Here is a 19878-nt window from a genome sequence, read left to right as displayed (position 1 = left end):
TTGGCTAGCGGTCACTAAACACCACACTTTTTTAAAACGTACGTCACACCAGATCGCATCTCACTATCTCCGAATAATCATCATGAACGGACACAAAACACCACACGTTTTTCTTAAACATACGTCACACCAGACCGCATCTGGTGATCTCCGAATAATCATTGGCTAGCGGTCCCTAAACAACAACTTTTTTCTAAAACGTACGTCACACCTGACTGCATTTCACGATCTCCAAATAGTCAGTAAACACCACACATTTTTTGGAATTTGTATTATGCCGTTTTTGGAAGATTGTGATAAAGTGGGAAACGCTGTAAATCTTTTTATACCTTGCTCTAAAATAAACCAAAAAATTTAAATAAGACAAATTCGTCCTAAAAATTCTGTGTTTAAAATAAAACAACTTTTAAAATATTTTAGAGCCTTGATTTCCACAGAGAATTATAAAAATTGCGAACCATTACTTTCTTTTTTAACCTTTCTTATGAATACAAATGTGCAAAGCTTTAAGAAAGTAAAAAGTCGCTATAATTTTTTTAGAAATATAAGAAGCCCTCTTTAATTAGGGGGAATTAATTTAAGTTTTACGCCGTGAAAAATGTAGGGAAATCCTTGTAAAAGAGTTTAAGCACTTGAATGAGATGCTTTCGTCAAATTTTCCGTTTTTTCCCTCGCTGAGTCGAGAGTGCATTGTGCTTTTTACGACTGTATCCTTTGAGAAGAAACAAATCTTTGCGTCTATGGACTGTTTGAGGCTTTACTACCGTTTCCACGGCCTTTTTTTTTATTTCCGGCTCCCTGCTCCTTTCAGGATAAACACACAAGCCGCACACTTATTTACACTTTAAAAAAAGACGGGGAAAATAAATAAAGAAAACACGACTAGAGGGCTCCTCCGGGCCTTTAGTCCAGAGGAAAAACATAATTTCCCTATAAAATTTAACGCACGTTGGGAGGAAAGGGTAGAAAGGGCCGGGTTATCAACTGGTCGTCTGACCTCTGCTCCTCCGAGGGGAAAAGTCCTGATTGCATGCAAATTTCTGATAAGAACACTCCATTCCCCCCTCCGTCAGGTCCCTGGTCCCATTTTGAAAATGCGACTTCGCGACACTGATTATTCCCGGATCCCTAGGCTATAGATCAAAAGTGAATTTATGTCCGGATGCTCCGGAGATATTGTCCCTCCTCTCCGAATCAGAAGGCCGGTTTTATTTTAAAAAAGGGAGATTTATGTTTCGCGTTTTTTAATGTTATCTTTAGTGTTATTTGCATTTATTAATGAGTTCATAAATAACAGATGAGATGGAAAATGAAAACAAGTTTTATATAACCTTAAATCAGTCAATAATTACTTAATATACTATATTTTTATAATCCAATTTAAAGAGAATGTCTCGAGAACAGACATCAATACCTCATGACGTTATTCTCCATGTCAAATCTCAATAATATTCTAAATGCAATTAATTGATCTTTATGTAAAGTATTGGTTGAGATAAAAAATTCAGTGTCACGAGCGGGATTCGAACCCAGCACCTTCTGCTCAATACGCCGCTTCTCTAGCCACTTGAGCTATCGTGACAATGGTAACAAGTGGTTTAGAGCAGCGGCGTATTGAGTAGAAGGTCCTGGGTTCGAATCCCGCTCGTGACACTGAATTTTTTATCTCAACCAATACCTTACATAAAGATTAATTAATTGAAAGATGTTATTTGATCAATCGGACCAAGAAATCTAATGAATTTAATATTCTAAATATTTCACTTCTTCTGTTATTTCAACCTTTTACAGCTTAATTTCATCCAAGTTCCTCGTATCACAAAAAATATTAATTCATTTCTTTTTAATTGTAACTTTAAGAAAACAAACACGTGCCAATATGTATAATAAATCGTTACCAACAAACTAACATTAATGGGCTTTGAAGACATTGTTATGGTTCGGTCTGGGTTCGACTCCCGCCACAGCCCATGCCATTTTAATTGAAAATTATTTAAAAGAACTAATGTAAAGTGATAACGAATAATCATCCAGTGCAACAGGATTTAATTTATTTAATATGAAACAATACTGGTGAAAATACTACAAACTTCAGTACTTTGTCTGCTTAAGGTAACATAAAAAAATATAAATAAAAGTTTTAGGGTTTGTAATCCTCTGTTTGTTGGTGTAATCAAATTCTCAGAAAGATTAAGTTTATAGAAATAATAAAATTTTACAGTGGTATGTTTGTTGTCTTTCTTCGCTCTGCTTATATCCCTGACCAACCACTGAAGTTGGCGTGAAGGTTAAACGTCTGACAGACCAACTCCGCAGGATAGTCAGACCAAATTATACAAACTCCCCTAGTTTGGCCAGAAAATCGACTCATTTTGACTCACCTATATTATACATTGATGGGTTTTTTTCTTGCCTCACCCTGTTTATCACCCTGACAAACCACTGAAGATGGCGTGAAGGTTAAACGTCTGACAGACCAACTCCGCAGGATAGTCAGACCAAATTACAAAATCTCCCCTAGTTTGGCCAGAAAATCGACTCATTTTGACTCACCTATATTATACATTGATGGCTTTTTTTCTTGCCTTACCCTGTTTATCACCCCTTACCCTGTGTTATGAGAAATGTGGATAGTATTATTTATGGATTATGGTAAAGATTCTTTGTGGTAGTCATAAAGCGTTCGAGTACTATGTCGAAATATTGGATTTTTTTCAGTATTTTAATCTTGGTAGGCCTCTACCAGGTGGACGGAGGGGATGCAAATCACGTCAGGACCCAAAAAATTTAAATAAAATCCCAAGGGTGTTTGTTGAAATATAGAAAGCTCTCGAACGTGGGTGGAATTTTTCCCACCCCGTCATTACTCCTTCCCGAGGGGGTTTGGAATGTCATTACTGGATACAGCGGATTTCATTGTCGCCTCCGGTTAACCCCTTGCCTCGAATGTGTGGGCGGTGCTGGCACAGTCAGCAGATTGTGCACTTTATTGGCCGTGGGGGTGGCTTTGGTGATAGCAGTAGTTGCACCAATCCAATACCCTCCCGCCCCTAAACACTGCCCTCCGCTGATTTCATCAGCCGCTTTATGAGCCGGCCGGCGGCAGTTTTCCCTCTCGGGCTTGAATTAAAACCTGGCCCTGTCGTTTACCCCGGGGAAATTGTTTTTCACCGGGCCCCAACCAATCAATTGATTTCGGTTTTTATTTTCGGCCAACATTGAAATTTCAACCGCGATTCCCACTCCTTTTATATTAATTTACCAACTGGGGGTAAATTGGAAAACACTACTTTACGGCTTAACGTTACAAGTTCCCACTTACTGTTGACATTGGTCTTTCAACAAACCGACAGACAGATGAAAATCATATTTAACAGGTCAATATTTAATTTTATCTTATACTTATCCATAGATCATGAAAATATGGTTAAAAACGTTATTATCTTCTGTTAGCATGAAGTATAAATTATATTATATTCTCAGTTGGTTTCTTCCTCTTACTCCTTGCATGCTCTTTGCTTTGGGGTAAGGATGGAATATCTGAATTTTTCCTGAGTGTAGTGGAGTGACGAAAGGGTGTCTCTTCCGCCCTATATTGTTTTCCCTTTTCATTGACGAACTTCTGTCTGTCCTTGAGTGCAACGACCGATTTAAAACCTTATTAAAATACTTCACAAGTCAAAGAAGACAATGCGTTGAACTCAACGTAAAACCTTGAGCGCTGTGGTTAATGTTGATTTTGCATTTCCAGGAGTCCCCACGTCACAATATGGCGTCCGAAGGAAGCCGAATATACACGAACTCAACAATTTCCGACCGCGAATGGACTGCAACCTGTGCGGAATTAGGCTTATATATACATAGCTGGGCGCACACTAGGCTGGTAGCGCGGCACGGAGCCGGGTTCCAGAAGAATGGCAACTTCCTCCGGCTACACGCCGCCGCCTCGCCACCGATCTAGTGTGCGCCCAGTTATGTATATATAAGCCTAATCCGCATAGGTTGCAATCCAGCTTTTGTTATTAACAATAATTCCAGCAGGCCTTGAGAATCACATTCCTCGGGTGTTGGTAGTCCGGGGTTAGACTTCGGTCTTATCCGTCCAGATGCCGAGGGTGGTCTCCGGGTGCTGTCAACAGCTGGTCATTTCAGCACCCAACGCATGCCATTCCTAAAAATAGACCCATGCATACTCTCACTCACTCTTCATCATATTCTTTCTTATTTACGAACCAGTCACACAGGGTAGTGGAGTACTTGGAATTCCTCCATCACTCTTTAAACCTATTAACAACTAACCTAATTGATGGTCGACAGGGTACTCAGTATTCCCCATCGGCCCAATCAACACATTCACTCTCAACACATGCTAGGTATACAGAACGATCAGCGCTATATACAATAAAACAACCCTGATTCCTCCAAAAATCGGAAATTGGGAACAGATACTCGCTGCCTTGATGCGATTCTCATATTAGGTGGCATTCCTATACTCTTTTTTCATGGAGGTGCACATATTTCTCACAAAAGAAAGTGTCCGTTTGTCAACCTCACATGGCTTATCTTTAATCGGGAGTCAGATTTTCCGAGGGCTAATAGACAGTGTTCTTGATCCCACCGACACTGCCACAATCTTTTAATCGTGTTTTTTGTTTTGTTTTTAGCGCCTGAGGTTCAGGTCATGGCCGGCGTCCCGGTCGACCTCGTCCGACCTTTTCCTTACTCTCCAGAGGTATATGTGCGGGTATCCAGACAACAACCACCGTTTTGTCGAGATCAAATTCATGGTATTTCTCCAGCAAGAGCACAATGAGATGGTCGAGAAACTGTCTCAGACAGCAGTAACCGCGCTGAGGGAATCGGAGAAAACTAGGTAGGTAGATTTTTTCTTTATTTTTTAATTATGATTATTGCGTTATTATTATAGTTATGCGCATTATTATATTAATGCGGTCTGATGTGACGTAGGTTTTAGAAAAACATTTTCTTTATCGTGCCAACGTTTCGATCTTTAGTGAGATCATCTTCAGAGCCTGGGAATTATAAACATTGTTTAAATATTACAAACACATATAGGAGGTGAAAAAATGAATTTATCCATTGCTAGAAAATTTTAGATAAAAAAAAGAATTTATAAAATCCTACAATATTTTAGATTTAAAAAATGAATTTATACAATGCTAGAAAATTTTAGATTAAAAAAAATGAATTTATACAATGCTAGACAATTTTAGATTAAAAAAAAGAATTTATACATTGCTAGAAAATTTTAGATTATAAAAAGCATTGTATAAATTCATTTTTTTTTAATTGTCTAGCATTGTATAAATTCATTTTTTTATCTAAAATTTTCTAGAATTGTATAAATTTTACCTCCTACATGAATTTGTAAAATTTAAACAATGTTTATAAGCCCCAGTCCCTGAAGATGATCTCAATAAAGGTCGAAACGGAAAGAAAGTGTTTTTCTAAAACCTACGTCACACCAGACCGCATCTCAAGATCTCCGAACAACCATTGGCTAACGTTCACTAAACACAACACTTTTTTCTTATATTAAAATATATATTGTTACAATATTTAATTTCTTTGTAGTCATGTTAGGAAAATGAACCACCCTGAATAAATTCAGAACCGAGAATCCCTGGGTCTTTATAAATTGCCCCAGTTTAACGATTTCCGTTTTATTTGGAAAGCCATTAAAACTTTTTTACGCCTGCTAATCATTGGGGGTCGGAATGTTTACGATCTTGGCTTCTTGATTTAATTCCCAAGGGTAATGAACTTTAATAAACTAATAGTACAACTTTTACCCGTGTAACTAAAGAGAGCTTTCATGACTTGACCAATGCGGCTAATTTTTGCCAAATCATATTTTAAATCAAAGGTGAAAATCTAATTAATATAACTTTTTTGCGCGCATTGCGAGGGTGCGTGCATTTCATGATCGCTCCGCATTGAAGAGTTTTTCAAGGCTGAATTGCTTGCGAATTGGCACGCGTGTGAGGTGGTACGCGACAGGTTCGCCTTCTTGTTGGAGAGATACCATGAACTGGAACGTCTTGGTAAAACGGTACTTGCCTGGACACATAGGTCTGCAGGTACAGAAAAGGCGGACGAGTCGGCTAGACCACGAGCACTGTCTATAGTACCTCGGAGTATCTGATGTGTAAAAGAAGGGTCATCCTCTCCCCATTGAGAATAGGCCATGCGAGGTTGGATACTGGATGGATACTTACTTTTGAACCAAATTCGATGTAGGTGTCCGCCAAGAGGAGAACGATTGCTTGATATGTTCCATCTAGTTGAAGGGTGCCTCTATATAGAGAATGCGGCTACCTGATCTGTGAATCGTGCTTGAGCTCGGCATCGAGTATCTGAGTCTCTATCCCGATTTTTCGAGGAGCTGTTGTTTTATTGTACTATTGTTTTGTGTCCCTGTGTGTTGAGAGTGAATGTGTAGCGTGAGAGGGCCGATGGCTGAATGTTGAATATCCCATCGACATGAACTGGTAGGTCTTGGTAAAACGGTAGTTCTTCCCTGGACATATAGGTCGGTATGTAGGTGTAGAAAAGACGGATGAGACGGCATAGCCGGGACGTCCCAACCTTCGGACATAACCACCGCGATCCGGGAACTCTGACGCAAATAAAAGCAATATGTATGGGTAGGCAAAGCACTTGCATATCACGAGCACTGTCTACAGTACCTCGGAATATCTGACGTGGGGAAGAAGGGTCATCCTCTCCCGATTGAGAATAGGCCATGCGAGATAGACATATACTTTTGGATACTTGGATACTTACTTTTTAACCAAGTCTGGTGTAGGTGTCCGCCAAGAGGAGAAAGATTGCTCTATATGTTCCATCTAGTTGAAGGGTGGCTCCATTTAGAGAACGTTTAGGCCATCCGATTTGGGAATCGTGCTTGAGCTCGGCAGCGAGTATCTGAGTCTCTATACCGATTTTTCGAGGAACTGTTGTTTTATTGTAGTTGTTGCCTGGCAGATAGGTCTGTAGGTATAGAAAAGGCGGACGAGACGGGATAGACCGGGACGTTTCAACTTCCGGACATAACCACCTTGATCCGGGAACTCTGACGCTAAAAAACGCAGTAAAACATGATTAAAAGTAAGTGTCCACGTCGGTGGACCGGGTAGGCCATGTGCACTGATTATAGTACCTCGGAGTATCTGACCCGTGCAATAAGAGTCATCCTATCCCGACTGAGAATAGGCCATGCGAGGTTGAAATATGGATACTTACTTTTGCCTAGGTGTCCGCCAAGAGGAGAAAGATTGCTCGATATGTTCCCTCTCGTTGGAGGGTGGCTCCATATAGAAAACGCGTAGGCCACCCAACTTGGGAACCGTGCTTTGAGCACTGCAGCGAGTATCTGAGTCTCTATCTGATTTTTCGATGAAAAGGTTGTTTTTATTGTATATAGTACTGATAGTTTTGTGTCCCTAGCGCGTGTTAAGAGTGAAAGTATTTATTAGAGAGAATGTATGCATTAGGTTGAATGTGTGGTGTGACAGGGTCGATGGTGGAATATTGAGTAACCCATCGACTCTAAATTAATAACAATATCAAGTATTTCACCACCCTGAGTGAGTTGTGTGTAAATAAGAAAAAGTATGAAGAATTGTGATTGAGAATATGCATGGGTTTGTTTTTGGAGCTGGAGTTGGGTACTGAATTGACCTCGCTGCTGACAGCAACCGGAGCCCAACTTCGGTGGCTTTACGGATATGTCCGAGGTCTGACCCCGGGCTGTCAACACCCGAGGCCTGCAAGTAATGTATAAATTCAAATCAATTTAAAAAATAATAATTTGTAGTACATTACAACTACCTTAAAGTAGGTAATAAGTAACTGTGAGCAAGGTAATTGAAACAAAACAAAATTAAAACCAAGAGTGGAGAAAACACCCATTGGTATTACTCCAATGTTACAATAATATTGTTTGTTCAATTGATACGTGTGTCATTATNGCTTACGCCAAGAAAGGCTCCGGAACAGTACTGTCCCATCTCAAGGGAGGATGAAATAATGTCTACCATGCGGTGGCACTGCTGACAGTTGAGTGGCGGTTTCGAAAACCAAATTGATGGTCTGGGATTATGTTTTGAGAATTTAGAATCGGAAGAATTCTTTTCAGTAGGAGTTTTCTAAAATTTTACGCAAAGTAGGTAGTAGACTTATTGGCCTGTATGAAGTAGTACAATGTGTTGGCTTTTTTGGCTTAGGGAACATTCGAATTCGAGTGCTTCTAAGCTGTAGGGAATTCAAATCCAAAAGCCTAATTTAAACATACACGAATTTTACTTTAGTAGCATATATTTCATATCAACTCCTAAGTTTTTATTATAATTATTTATCCCAGCCCGGATGTAAGCGCTTTTTTTCCTCACTTCAGTCAGTACTGTGATGGACTTAAAAAATAAAACAGCTCCAATAGTCGTTTTATAAATTTGAAAATACTTCTGTGATCGCTTAGCACGCTGCAAAAACTTTGGTCAAAATTTTTAACAAGAAACCGACCAAATCTTCTCGTAACCGAGAACGATCCCACTTCGGCTAATTAAAAAAATAAATAAAAGAAAAGGAGTTGATGCCCGGTCGTAATTAGACGCCCGTTGGAAATGGAAATACAAAACGAAACACAAAAGAAAAATAAGAGAAAAGAATCCGGTGGAGGAGTAATATTCGGATGAGGAGTTGTAAAATCTTTGTTCTTTTCTCTTGATCTTTCCCCTGGCAAACCTAAATCTCCGGTCTTACCTTTTTTTGTTTCTAATTCCTATCGATTCGATAAAACCAGTCTAGAATATTTTTACATTTGTTTTCTTTGATTAAATAATTCAGTGCGTTTTGGGACAATGCTCTTATAAAGAAAGATGAATTTGGATCAAGTAAAGTATAATTAGAGCGAGAGAAAGAGAGGGGGGAGAGAGAGAGAGAGAGAGAGAAGAAGATGTTTTGTGCGATCATAATCACACACTTTTAACTTAAAAAGTAGAGAAAAGAAAGGGATCATACTTTCTTATGTAGTAAAAGGACCTAATAATAACTTACTAACAAACTGTGTCCGTTCTGTTTGGAGGGAGATGAGGTGTTTATACAGGAAAGATTTACTGGAATTAAGAATGGATAGAAGATTTGCATTGAATTAGCTGGAAAATATAGTGAGGTCGGTGAGATGGAATTTGGCTAGGAAGTATTTCCTACGGAAGGAGGGATAAAGCCAGATTAGAGCTGAATACAGGTGTGAGACTGGACATTCGGTTTGGGTGGTGCCGAATAAATCTGGCAAAACAGTTCACTTTTTAGTCGCTTTTATTGCTCTTCCGAAAGTCCACCTGTAAGTCCAAGCTGTAGTCGAAGTGGGGTAAGATGTTGGTGAGGGGTAGAGACCTGTTACGAGTGGTAGAGACCTGCGGAATTGAATGAGGGATGACAATGCAGCGACGGGAAATTTGGGAGATGTGTGGTTTCCAGGAAAAGTTTTGGGTCTAAGCTTCCTTCGTGTTTTTACTAGTGGAGCAGAAGGAAATAGGCTAGTTGTTCATAGTTGGAAGGAGTAATGGGGGGGGGGAGATTTGAGGAGGCTTCTGATATATACAGATATTTCATAATTGACAAAAATATATTTATTAAATTTTCATATTCTAAAAGTGTAAAATTTGAAGACTTTAAATAGTGACCCTGAGGCGAGCCCTAGACGATCAATTATATTGCGCAATATTTCTAACCGTTTAGAATTAGTATTGGATTTACACATCTACACAACATGGGCACATACAACGATGATCCCATCCGCAGCTTATGCAATGAGGAGGAGGAAACATACCACCCATATAATTTTTGAATGCGAAGCAACAGCTCAATGGAGATTTAACCTAATATGCGAATATATATATATATATATATATATATATTATGCACGGTGGGCGACCAAGACCCGAGGGGTTAAATGCGTGGGTAGACTCGTACCCCGTCCCTAAAAGGTCCGGGACTTGGTCGGCTCACGTGTCTTGCATAAACCTCTTGAACTTGTTCACAAACCCCAAGATTTTGGACCATTTTATCTCGGGGAGTGATTTGGTGATGACCTGTCCTTCAAAGATTTCATATCTAGACCTAGCATACCTATCACATTCTGCGAGGTAGTGCTTTGCCGTTTCTTCTTTTATTTCGCAGAAGAGGCAAAAGGGATCTGGTAGGATACCCATTACGAAGAGGTGTCTTCTCAGTGGACAGTGGCCCATCAGAATACCTATCAGCCTCCTAATTCCCTTCCTTGAGAAAGAGAATAGCCATTTCGATTCAGCTGGTTTGATCGCCTTAACAAACTCTTTCGAATGCCTCTGTCCGGGGGATAAATTCCACTCCCTAAGGAATTGTTTCATGCCCCAGTTATTGATACTCTCTTTCGCTGTGCTAATAGAGTGAGGTAATACCGGTTGTGGCCCGACGCACTATTAGAACCTTCTTTAGCTAGGCCATCGCCTTTTCATTGCCATGGTGTCCTTTATGTGCTGGTATCCAAATAAGTGTCACCTTATTCTCAAACCTGAAAGAGATCCTATTGATAAGATCTCTAGTTTCCTCCACCAGTCGTGAGGTTGACAAATCTTTTTGTAATGCCCTAAGACTAGCCTGACTGTCAGAAAAGATTTTAATATCTTTTCCCATAATTTTATTTTCCATAAGTAGACATTGATGGCCCAGATTTCCGCCTGAAAAACGGAGGTGTTATTGCCAAGAGGGGAGGAGATGCTGATTCCTAATTTTGGTATGTGGATTCCTGCACCACTCCCTCTACCTTTGATAAGTGAACCATCTGTGTAGCAGTCTATGTTACGATGGTCATCATCCTATAATTGTAATAACAAGGGGTGACTACCTGAAAGTGCTTTTTCCCCGAAGGGGTTTTAATCTTTTTATCACTAACGCTTAATAATTGACCGTTAACCTTACTCAATAGTTGAGAGATTTTCGAGTGACCTATGTTATTGCACTTATGATTCCAGCTGCCCTCGCTAATTAATCTGTAGCAGCTGATTAGTGCTCTGCTCTTAACCTCAATGTGAAGTGGTGTGGTATTGGTTATGATTTCAAGTGCTAGGGTGGGTGTAGTTGAAAATGCTCCTGACATCATCAAACAACCTAGTCGTTGAAATGACCTTAATTTATTACTATTCCCTTTATTTCCTAGACCTTTCCAACACACTAATGCTGCGAAAAAGAATCTGGGTATAACATGCGAATAAAACTTAGGGAATCAAATTGTAGCAGCAATAGTTCTAAGAAGAAAGATTGTGTCTATTGCACTGAACTTAGGGAACTAGAACGTACAATAAGCCAGAAGGCTGCAGTGCCTGTGGAGCACATACCACGCTTCCTAGTTCCCTTGCCATTACCATTGCCATTCGTACTGGATTTGCTCAATGACTGAATAAAAATTTGAGCGAGTTTTATTTTTTTTGCAAGGTATGTTTTGATTGCACCTTTTGGGTTAATATTGCGCAATATTTAGCTAGATATCGTAATGTAACTGGTATCCGTAGAAAAGGTGGTATAGCTTAATATTAAAAGTCCAATAACTCTTGAAACTTTGTCAAATTCAAACTAAAGAAATTCTTGAAGTTCTTTACCTCATTTAACGCCAAGTCTTAATAAGAGAAATCCATGAGTATATTTTGGCTTTTTCTTGAACCACTGTTTCTCTCGGCGGCGTTTTCGTTTTTTACATTTAAGCGCCTGCACAATAGCTGCAGCCAAATCTTGGTCTGACATCTTTCAACTCTAGGTCTTACATTGACGCTTTTGAGCAGTATATTGCGTTATAATTTGGGGGTCAAGATTTCATTCAATTCTATTGCACAATAAAAATATTGTGCAATGTTATTGTTATTGTAGGCCTAGGGTCCGACAAAGAAAACAACGTCCATGCCCTTTTCAAGAAAAAGTAAGTTAAGCCTAAACGAACCCAGTATACAAAAATAACAACTTCTCTAAACAATCGACCAAAAGATGAAGATGAGGTCATATGAGAAACGTACTACACAAGGCCAAGGCAGTATCAACCATAGGCCAGAGATTATGTCGGAAAAACTGGGTATAATCAGTAGTTTGTAATATTGGTTATACACCGCGGTCAGGTACTTGGTGTATATGGATCTGAAGTGGCCAAAAACACGGAAAAGACAGAAAACTGACTGCCACGTATGCAGATTAGACACTAGTCAAAAGCACCAACCTAAGGACTCTCTCTCTTTTTCTATCTCACCTCTCACAGAATAGCACTATACCAAGAACTAGACAAAGCACCTGTCTAAGGAATTCTCTCACACAAAGACTAGCCTAGACAAACACCCAAGGCTAAGAAACCCCCAGAAATATTGGGTCATATACTTCGTAAAAAGAAGTACGCTAAGAGACTATGAGGTGCTTAGTTTTGGTGAGAAAAAGAGCACAGTTCAAGGTACGATAAAGTTTCTATCTTCTAGATCGCAGTGGAGATAAGATTGAAATCCTTTTACTCGCAAGGTGGTACTGGTCATCTTTGAAGTCACACGATATGCCCAAAGCATAACTGACCCGTTCAAGGACATGAATGCATAAAAATGAGCTATAGGAGAGACTACAGAAGAGGACAAGTTCTACGAATTGCTTGACTTCAGTTTTAACTTTGAAAGGCTGATAAAAATACCCTCTATTTTCTTGACATTTTACGGCTAAGCAAACGCTTTTTTGGCCAAGGTTTTATTATTAAACATGAGCAGTCAGTATTATTGATTTGGTCCATTTTTCAAGTTCTGGTTTATGATTTTATTTTTATTTTGCTGTTTGTAATCATGCTGATGGATAGACGACACCGTTTCTATTATTAAGAGGTTACTAGAAAGAAAGCGAGTTAAGTTTACCCCCTGAGACTGCTGACTCTGCCCATTCTGATGGAGGGATGACTGCACCCCTCCGTTATAATTACTCCAAACGTCAATATTTCTTATGATTCATCAAGCTGTCAGGACTTAGAGATAGGAGTGCCATGACGATGAGCGTATAACTCTGACGGGGTTTATGATCCGGGGTTGGACGGAGGTGAGTAGGCGTCAAGCAATATCCCTGTAACACTTGTTATTAGTTGGGAAGGGTAGGACATTCTCGCCAGACAAATACACGGCTTTAACAATAGAGTCATTGTTGTAGGTTTACGAGCGAGTAAAAGTGAAATTGGTCCGCTTTATACCTCGGCCCCGCGCACAGAACTTCATTTGGGAATTTCACTTTACGAGTTTTCCAGAGCCTGTGTCATTTCGAGTCACGTAAAGTAAAACAGGCAAATCTTCGACCTCGCTTCCGCTAAACCGAATTCCATCTTTCATCTCTCAAATCGAATCCTTTTAAATTAACTACAAATTGATTTTTATTAAAATCGGCGAGTTCTTGTACATTCAATTAAGGAAAGGCCATCCAATTTTATTAATAAGTTAAGCCCTTAACTTTATCGAGAGGAGACGAGTTTAGTGTTTTCTCGAGTTTAATCAATAACCTCTCGACGTCCACTGTGATAGATTTCAATACTGGCCTTATTCCTGTAAATTATTATTTCCGAACCCTGCCATATCGGATAAACCGGCTTGGAGTATAATTTTTCCAATCTACTCCAACGTGCCTCTTGGCCTCTTTTCGGTTTTATATCTATCCGTGTTATTACAAGACCAGTTTCAGAATATCCAATTTTAACGCGGTAATTTAAAAATGACATCATTACAGGGTATGTACGCTCATATAGGAGTACTTCCTACATTACTAATGATAGGCAATCTAATGACATACTTTGAATTTTGAATAAACTCCACTGGTTATTTTCATCACTCTAGAAAAAATATAAATATAAATTGCATAAAAATTAAGACGATTATCTTTTTTTCTTATAAAATTCAAATTTTTATAACATCAACTTGACTCACTTTCGACCATACTGCAATTACTAAATTATTGAAAAAATTACATGCGCAACGACATAGTAAAGATATTTACATATAAACAATAAATATAGAGAGACAAAAACAGTCAGACAGAAAAACCAGAGAAAAGTAAACAATAATGCAACGGAAAGACAGAGAATGAAAGAGAGAGAGAGAGAGAGAGAGAGAGAGAGAGAGAGAGAGAGAGAGAGAGAGAGAGAGAGGTAGGTAGAAAGAGATAAACAGACAGAGAAAAAGAGAGAAGAAAAATAAAAAAAATTAGTAAACAAAAATAATAGAGTGAGGAATTAAAAAGGACAAGATAAATTAATGAAGGAAAAATAACAAAAAAGAAAGAGATGGGAGAAAGAGACAAAATGTAAAAGAAAGAGATGGAAATATAAACAATCAGACAGAAAGGCAGAAAATCAATGAAATTAGGATACAAAACTAATAGAGTGAGGAAGTGAGAATAACAAGATAAATTGTTAAATGAAAAATAACAAAAAGAAAGAAATGGGAGATAGATAGAGAGAGAGAGAGAGAGAGAGAGAGAGAGAGAGTGAGAGGGAGAGCGGGAAAGAAAGAGAAAAACAGAGAAAGAAAAGACGGAAAATACAAACAGAAAGACAGAAAATCAAAGAAATTAAAACACAAAAATAATAGAGTGAAGAAGTGAGGATAACAAGATAAATTGTTAAATGAAAAATAACAAAAAGAAAGAAATGGGAGAGACAGTGAGAGAGTTGGGGAGAAAAAGAGAGGGGTAGGGAAGTCAAAAATACACAACGCAAGAAATATAAGACAGAATATAATAAAAAAGTTGGGTAAGCATCTAAGAGATAACAAGATAAATTGATTTAAAATGATAAAAAGAGAGAATGAGAGAAAAAAGTGAGAGAGTGATGGAAAAACAAACTATCAGAGAGTAAGACAGAAAAATGAAATAATTAAATAGTAGCATAAGCAACTGAGACTAAGAAGAAAGTTCATAAATAATAAATGAGAGAGAGAGAGAGAGAGAGCGTGATACAGGGTAGACAGAGATTGCACTGAACATTTATTTAGAACTAGAAGAGTATAATAGCTCGATCACCATTGGCAGAGAGAACCATGCAGACTGAAAATCAAAAATAAAGCCAAGCTCAAAAATAAAAAGCCATAGAAAATAAGATAGACTCAGCAAGTGGAAGGTAACAAGATATATTGATAAATGAAGCCGATAGATAGATAGAGAGAAAGAAAGAGAGTGAGAGAAAGAGAGAGAGAGACAGAGAAAGAGAGAGAGAGTGAGAGAGAGAGAAAGTGAAAGAGAGGGAGAGAGAGAGAGAGATAGAGATAGATAGAGAGAGAGAGAGAGTGAGAGAGAGCAATGTTTATGATTTATATTTTTAAGGCAGACATAAAATAACAATTTCGTAAGGATTAAAATTGGCAAACGAAATTAAAAGATAACCTTTTGATCATCCAGATTGAAAATTATAATGTATTTTATATTTTCTCATAGCGTTGTACAATGGTTGTGATAAATATGAAATACCTGAGTATGTTAAATACTGATCACATGATAATTTCAAAGTGATCAAACCGGGACGATTTGTATTTAGTGAAAGGGTTGACGGTTTAGTTTCCATTCTGTCCGTGGACTGGATCAATAAAAATATAGAGATTTCTGATGCAAAAGGTCACAACCCTTTTGTTCATTGAATATCGTGTTATAACCAGCTGGAACTGAAGAAAGGGGTGGGCAGATTGGCATTTGATATCGAGAAGGCTGATCCTAGGATACGGAAATCTGATACAATCCGATCCCGGTGTGTTTGTTATCAGCTAATTAACTTTCAAGATTAGATATCGGATTTTCGGCCTTTAGACTGATGTAACGTAGTCGGACAAAGCCAAGTTAAAAATATACCCCCGGTTTTACTTCTTTTACCGGTGAAAAATATTATGTAAATGGTTATGTCGAAATACTCGATAGAACAATACATATTGAAATTTTTAACAAGTTAAATTTCAATCCGCAGGACAAGGTAAAAATCCGCTCAAATTACACCCTTTTCCAAATAAATTAATCTTTTCTATAAGCAATACTAATTATACATAATAATTTAAAAAAATTATTAGCTTAATTAGTAGCTTTGTTAAAGAAAATTTATTTTTCGAAAAGTTGGCCTATAGAAATAAAAGTATTGAGATAACTTGATAGAATGATGAAAGTAAAAAAAAGAGAGTAACAAAGAGTTAAATAGAAAAAGAAAGAGAGCAGTTATAACATGTTGCTATCAAAACTGCACGAGATTGAACTAACATAGAACAGGATATATGTTTAAACAATTTAAAAAAAAAAAAAAATATATATATATATATAGAACAACAACAGAGAGACATCTCTTATNATTACATCGAATAACCTTATTTTTGTGGTCAATATGTTCCATTTATATAATAATTGAGCAGTTAAAAAGCAAATTAGTAATAAAATAATATAAGTGAACTAAAATCCTTTTCATTACAATCCTGTACAAATAATGAATTATAAATCACCAATAGAAATCTAGAAATAAAACTTTACTCACTAAATAGATATATTAAAAACTAAAACAAGATAAAACAACAAAAGAAGTTAAATTTAAGACATCAATCAGAACTAGATAAGAGATGATTTGAGAGAGGGAGAGAGAGAGAGAGAAAATGAGGCAGTGAAAGAGAGGGAGAAAGAAAGAGAGAGAGAGAGAGAGTTTAATAGAGAAAGAAAGATGATGATGAACGCTTTATTTATCAATCACAACAGTTTTAGTCTCAAGGACCATTCTTTTTTCTTTATATTTCTATGTTCAACCTTCTTCTAATTTATTAAACAATAATTACATCGAATAACCTCATTTTTGTGCTCAATATGTTCCATTTATACAATAATTGAGCAGTTAAAAATCAAATTAGTAATAAAATAAATGAACTAAAATCCTTTTCATTACAATCCAGTACAAATTATGAATTATAAATCATCAATAGAAATCTATAAATAAAACTTGACTCACTAAATAGTTATATTAAAAACTAAAACAAGATAAAACAACAAAAGAAATTAAATTTAAGACATCAAACATAACTAGATAAGAGATGATTTGTGAGAGAGAGAGAGAGAGAGAGAGAGAGAGAGAGAGAGAGACTGACAGACAGAGAGTAAGAAGGAGACGGCGAGAGAAGAGACTAATAGAAAGAAATAGAAAGAGACATTCTTGCTTTTTCACCCTGTTATAGTTTCGGCATTTGCCCATCTTCAGTACTTAAAATTGGTCGACTTTTACATTAGACATAATAAAACTGGCTATAGATAAATTTCTGCGTTCAAAGACCCAAACGTCTAGGACCCCCCCCCCCTCATCGTCATATTCACGCTGGTATAACTCACATTAACAAAAAATACGTAACTAAATAACACAGAGACCAACCACTGAAGAGGGCGGAAATGCCGAAAGGTATCAGACACACCAACACATGGATAGATGAGTATAATGTAATAATGTGTAATAACATTTCTGGCGGAAAATTTTAGATTATAGAATTCATTAGATTTCGTGGTCTGATTGACCAAATAACATCTTACAATTAATTAATCTTTGTATAAGGCATTGCGTGAGATAAAAAGTCAGTGTCACGAGTAGGATTCGAACCCACGGCTCAATACGCCGCTCCTGTACCACTTGAGCAATCATGACCTTGAAAAATGTCAAAAAGGAGGGAAAATTCGAAAGGTTGGGTTGAGATGGGAAGTTAGTGTCAGAGTGGATCGAAGTCACGATAGCTCAAGCGGTAGAGCAGCGGCGAATTTAGCCAAAGGTCGTGGGTTCGAATCTCCCTCGTGACCCTGACTTTTTTATCTCAACCAATACCTTACATAAAGATTTATTTTATAAGTTATTTTCTTAAATTTCAAAGGATAGACCGTTTGTATTTTGAAAAAATAAGAGACAGTTGTTTGTATTTATTAAGGAAAGTAGGAATTGTTTTGAGCTCACCGAGTTAATAACGCGAGTGATTGATGCTCTGTTAGTTTACAGTAAACAACTTATATTGCAACCAATGAAAGGTATTACGGCTCGGTAATTTATGGATGAAATCATCCGAGGGTTAATGGAATTGATCACCTTTGCATATTAAGTGAAATATTACGGCCATTATACAATTATTGTTGATAGGTGAGACCCCCGTTAATGGCTCAATTTACAGCCGGCGCGAGCTTAAGAATCGTCCATGATTTCTCGTCTGTTTCAATGAACTACCGTGAAAATTGGATCCTTCCAGCGTATAAACAAGAGTTTCAATCCAATCGGGTAGATTATCCCGTTAAAAAATGATTACGATTCAATTTAACCCATCGGAAATGCATCAGGCGTGTTAAACGAGTCACAGATTCGAAACATAACAAACATAAATTTTATTGGATGTACAACTGAAATGGCTTCTGATATTGCACCTGTCAATGAATTGTAAAAAATTTCAAATATAACAAGAATAGATTTATATATGGTGATATGTAATTTTGCAGATTTATGATGCAAGGAGGCGAGGAACATCAAACCATATTTATTACTTATCCATGTGTTCCGTACTTTAAAATAGGAATACACAAAACCAGGGCTACTCCCACAATGCACTCCACGCCATCCTCTGAGTATTTTGAAAATATTTTAGTTTGGTACCACTGAACTAAAATATTTTACTTCAGTGGTACCACTGTAAAACCTTGTAGGGATGATTTTATTTAGATCTAAGCTGGATGTTAAGCGTTGAAATAGAAGTCTTTCGAGACTTTTGGTCATCAGGAGGGCTTGTCTCCAAGAGAATGGTGAGCTTTATAACGTGTTATCGTGAATCCCCTTCACTCGATGCAAACTCGTTTCCTTGCGAGTGTAAAATAAAAATAAGAAAAAATATTTGTGCCACAAACTCAATTAAATTAGGCGGAAAAGACAAAAATTGGGACCTGATCCAAATAAATTATAACAAAGCCTTAAAAAAAAAAGTGTATTTAGATTTGAAAAAATAAAATATGTGATCTATGACATACGCACTCTCCTTGCCATTTACACAAAAAAAAGCAGGTGCCTTCAAAATTGAGAGAGAGTCCTTCCTCGTCCTTTCGTAGTTCAGCTGGCACTGCCCGAGCCAGCGGTTGGGGATTAGCTTATCCTTTGAGATAAGCTCCACGTTTTTAAAAATATTGTTATAGGTTGGAGAATGTAATTGTCATTCAATTCGCCATTTTTGAGAGAGAGAAACATAGAAAGGAGGAGCAAAGCAAGATTGATAGATAGATAGATAAATAGTGAGTGAGAGAGAGAGAGAGAGAAAGACACAGACAGACAGACAGTGGGTGTGAGGAGGGGTTTGAGAGATGTAGTAGATAGTTGGATAGAGGTCTCTTTCGCACAGAGAAAGAGAAGGCTGAAAGGTAAAAGAACAAGTGAAAGATAGGTAAATGGACGAATGTATTGATTGATACATAAAAATATAGGCAGTGAAATAAAGAGGATGAGAGAGAGACATAGAAAGAGAGCAAAGCGAAAGAGAGACAGACAGACAAACAAAGCAAGAGGAGGAGGAGGAGGAGAGAGAGAAAGAAAAAAGAGAGAGAGAGAGACAGAGAGAGCCAGAGAGAGAGAGAGACAGAGAGAGAGAGAGAGAGAGAGAGAGAGGATAGGCAAAGCCAAAGGAAGAGAGAGAGAGAGAGAGAGACGCACAAAGCGAGAGGAAGAGAGAGACATAGAAATAGAGCAAAGGGAGAGAGAGAGAGAGAGAGAGAGAGAGAGAGACGGACAGACAAAGCGAGAGGAAAAGAGACAGTCACACAAAGCGAGAGAGAGAGAGAGAGAGAGAGAGAGAGAGAGAGAGA

General features: G+C 37.8%; 1 protein-coding gene across 1 annotated transcript in view; it reads left to right on the top strand.

Annotated features, from left to right (window-relative positions):
* LOC112127075 overlaps positions 1-4872 on the top strand; it is a 234897-nt gene extending 230025 nt beyond the window's left edge. Inside the window, exon 3 of the mRNA XM_024227398.1 lies at positions 4665-4872. Within this exon, the coding sequence (XP_024083166.1) occupies positions 4665-4813 (149 nt within the window). The 3' untranslated portion in view covers positions 4814-4872. The remainder of the gene's footprint in view (positions 1-4664) is intronic.
* The last annotated feature ends 15006 nt before the right edge of the window (positions 4873-19878 follow it).

This window comes from Cimex lectularius, unplaced genomic scaffold (assembly GCF_000648675.2).
Source record: "Cimex lectularius strain Harlan isolate CLEC.00 unplaced genomic scaffold, Clec_2.1 scaffold206, whole genome shotgun sequence".
In the NCBI taxonomy this organism is placed as follows: Eukaryota; Metazoa; Arthropoda; class Insecta; order Hemiptera; family Cimicidae; genus Cimex; species Cimex lectularius.
This window is presented reverse-complemented; position numbering and strand designations above follow the sequence as displayed.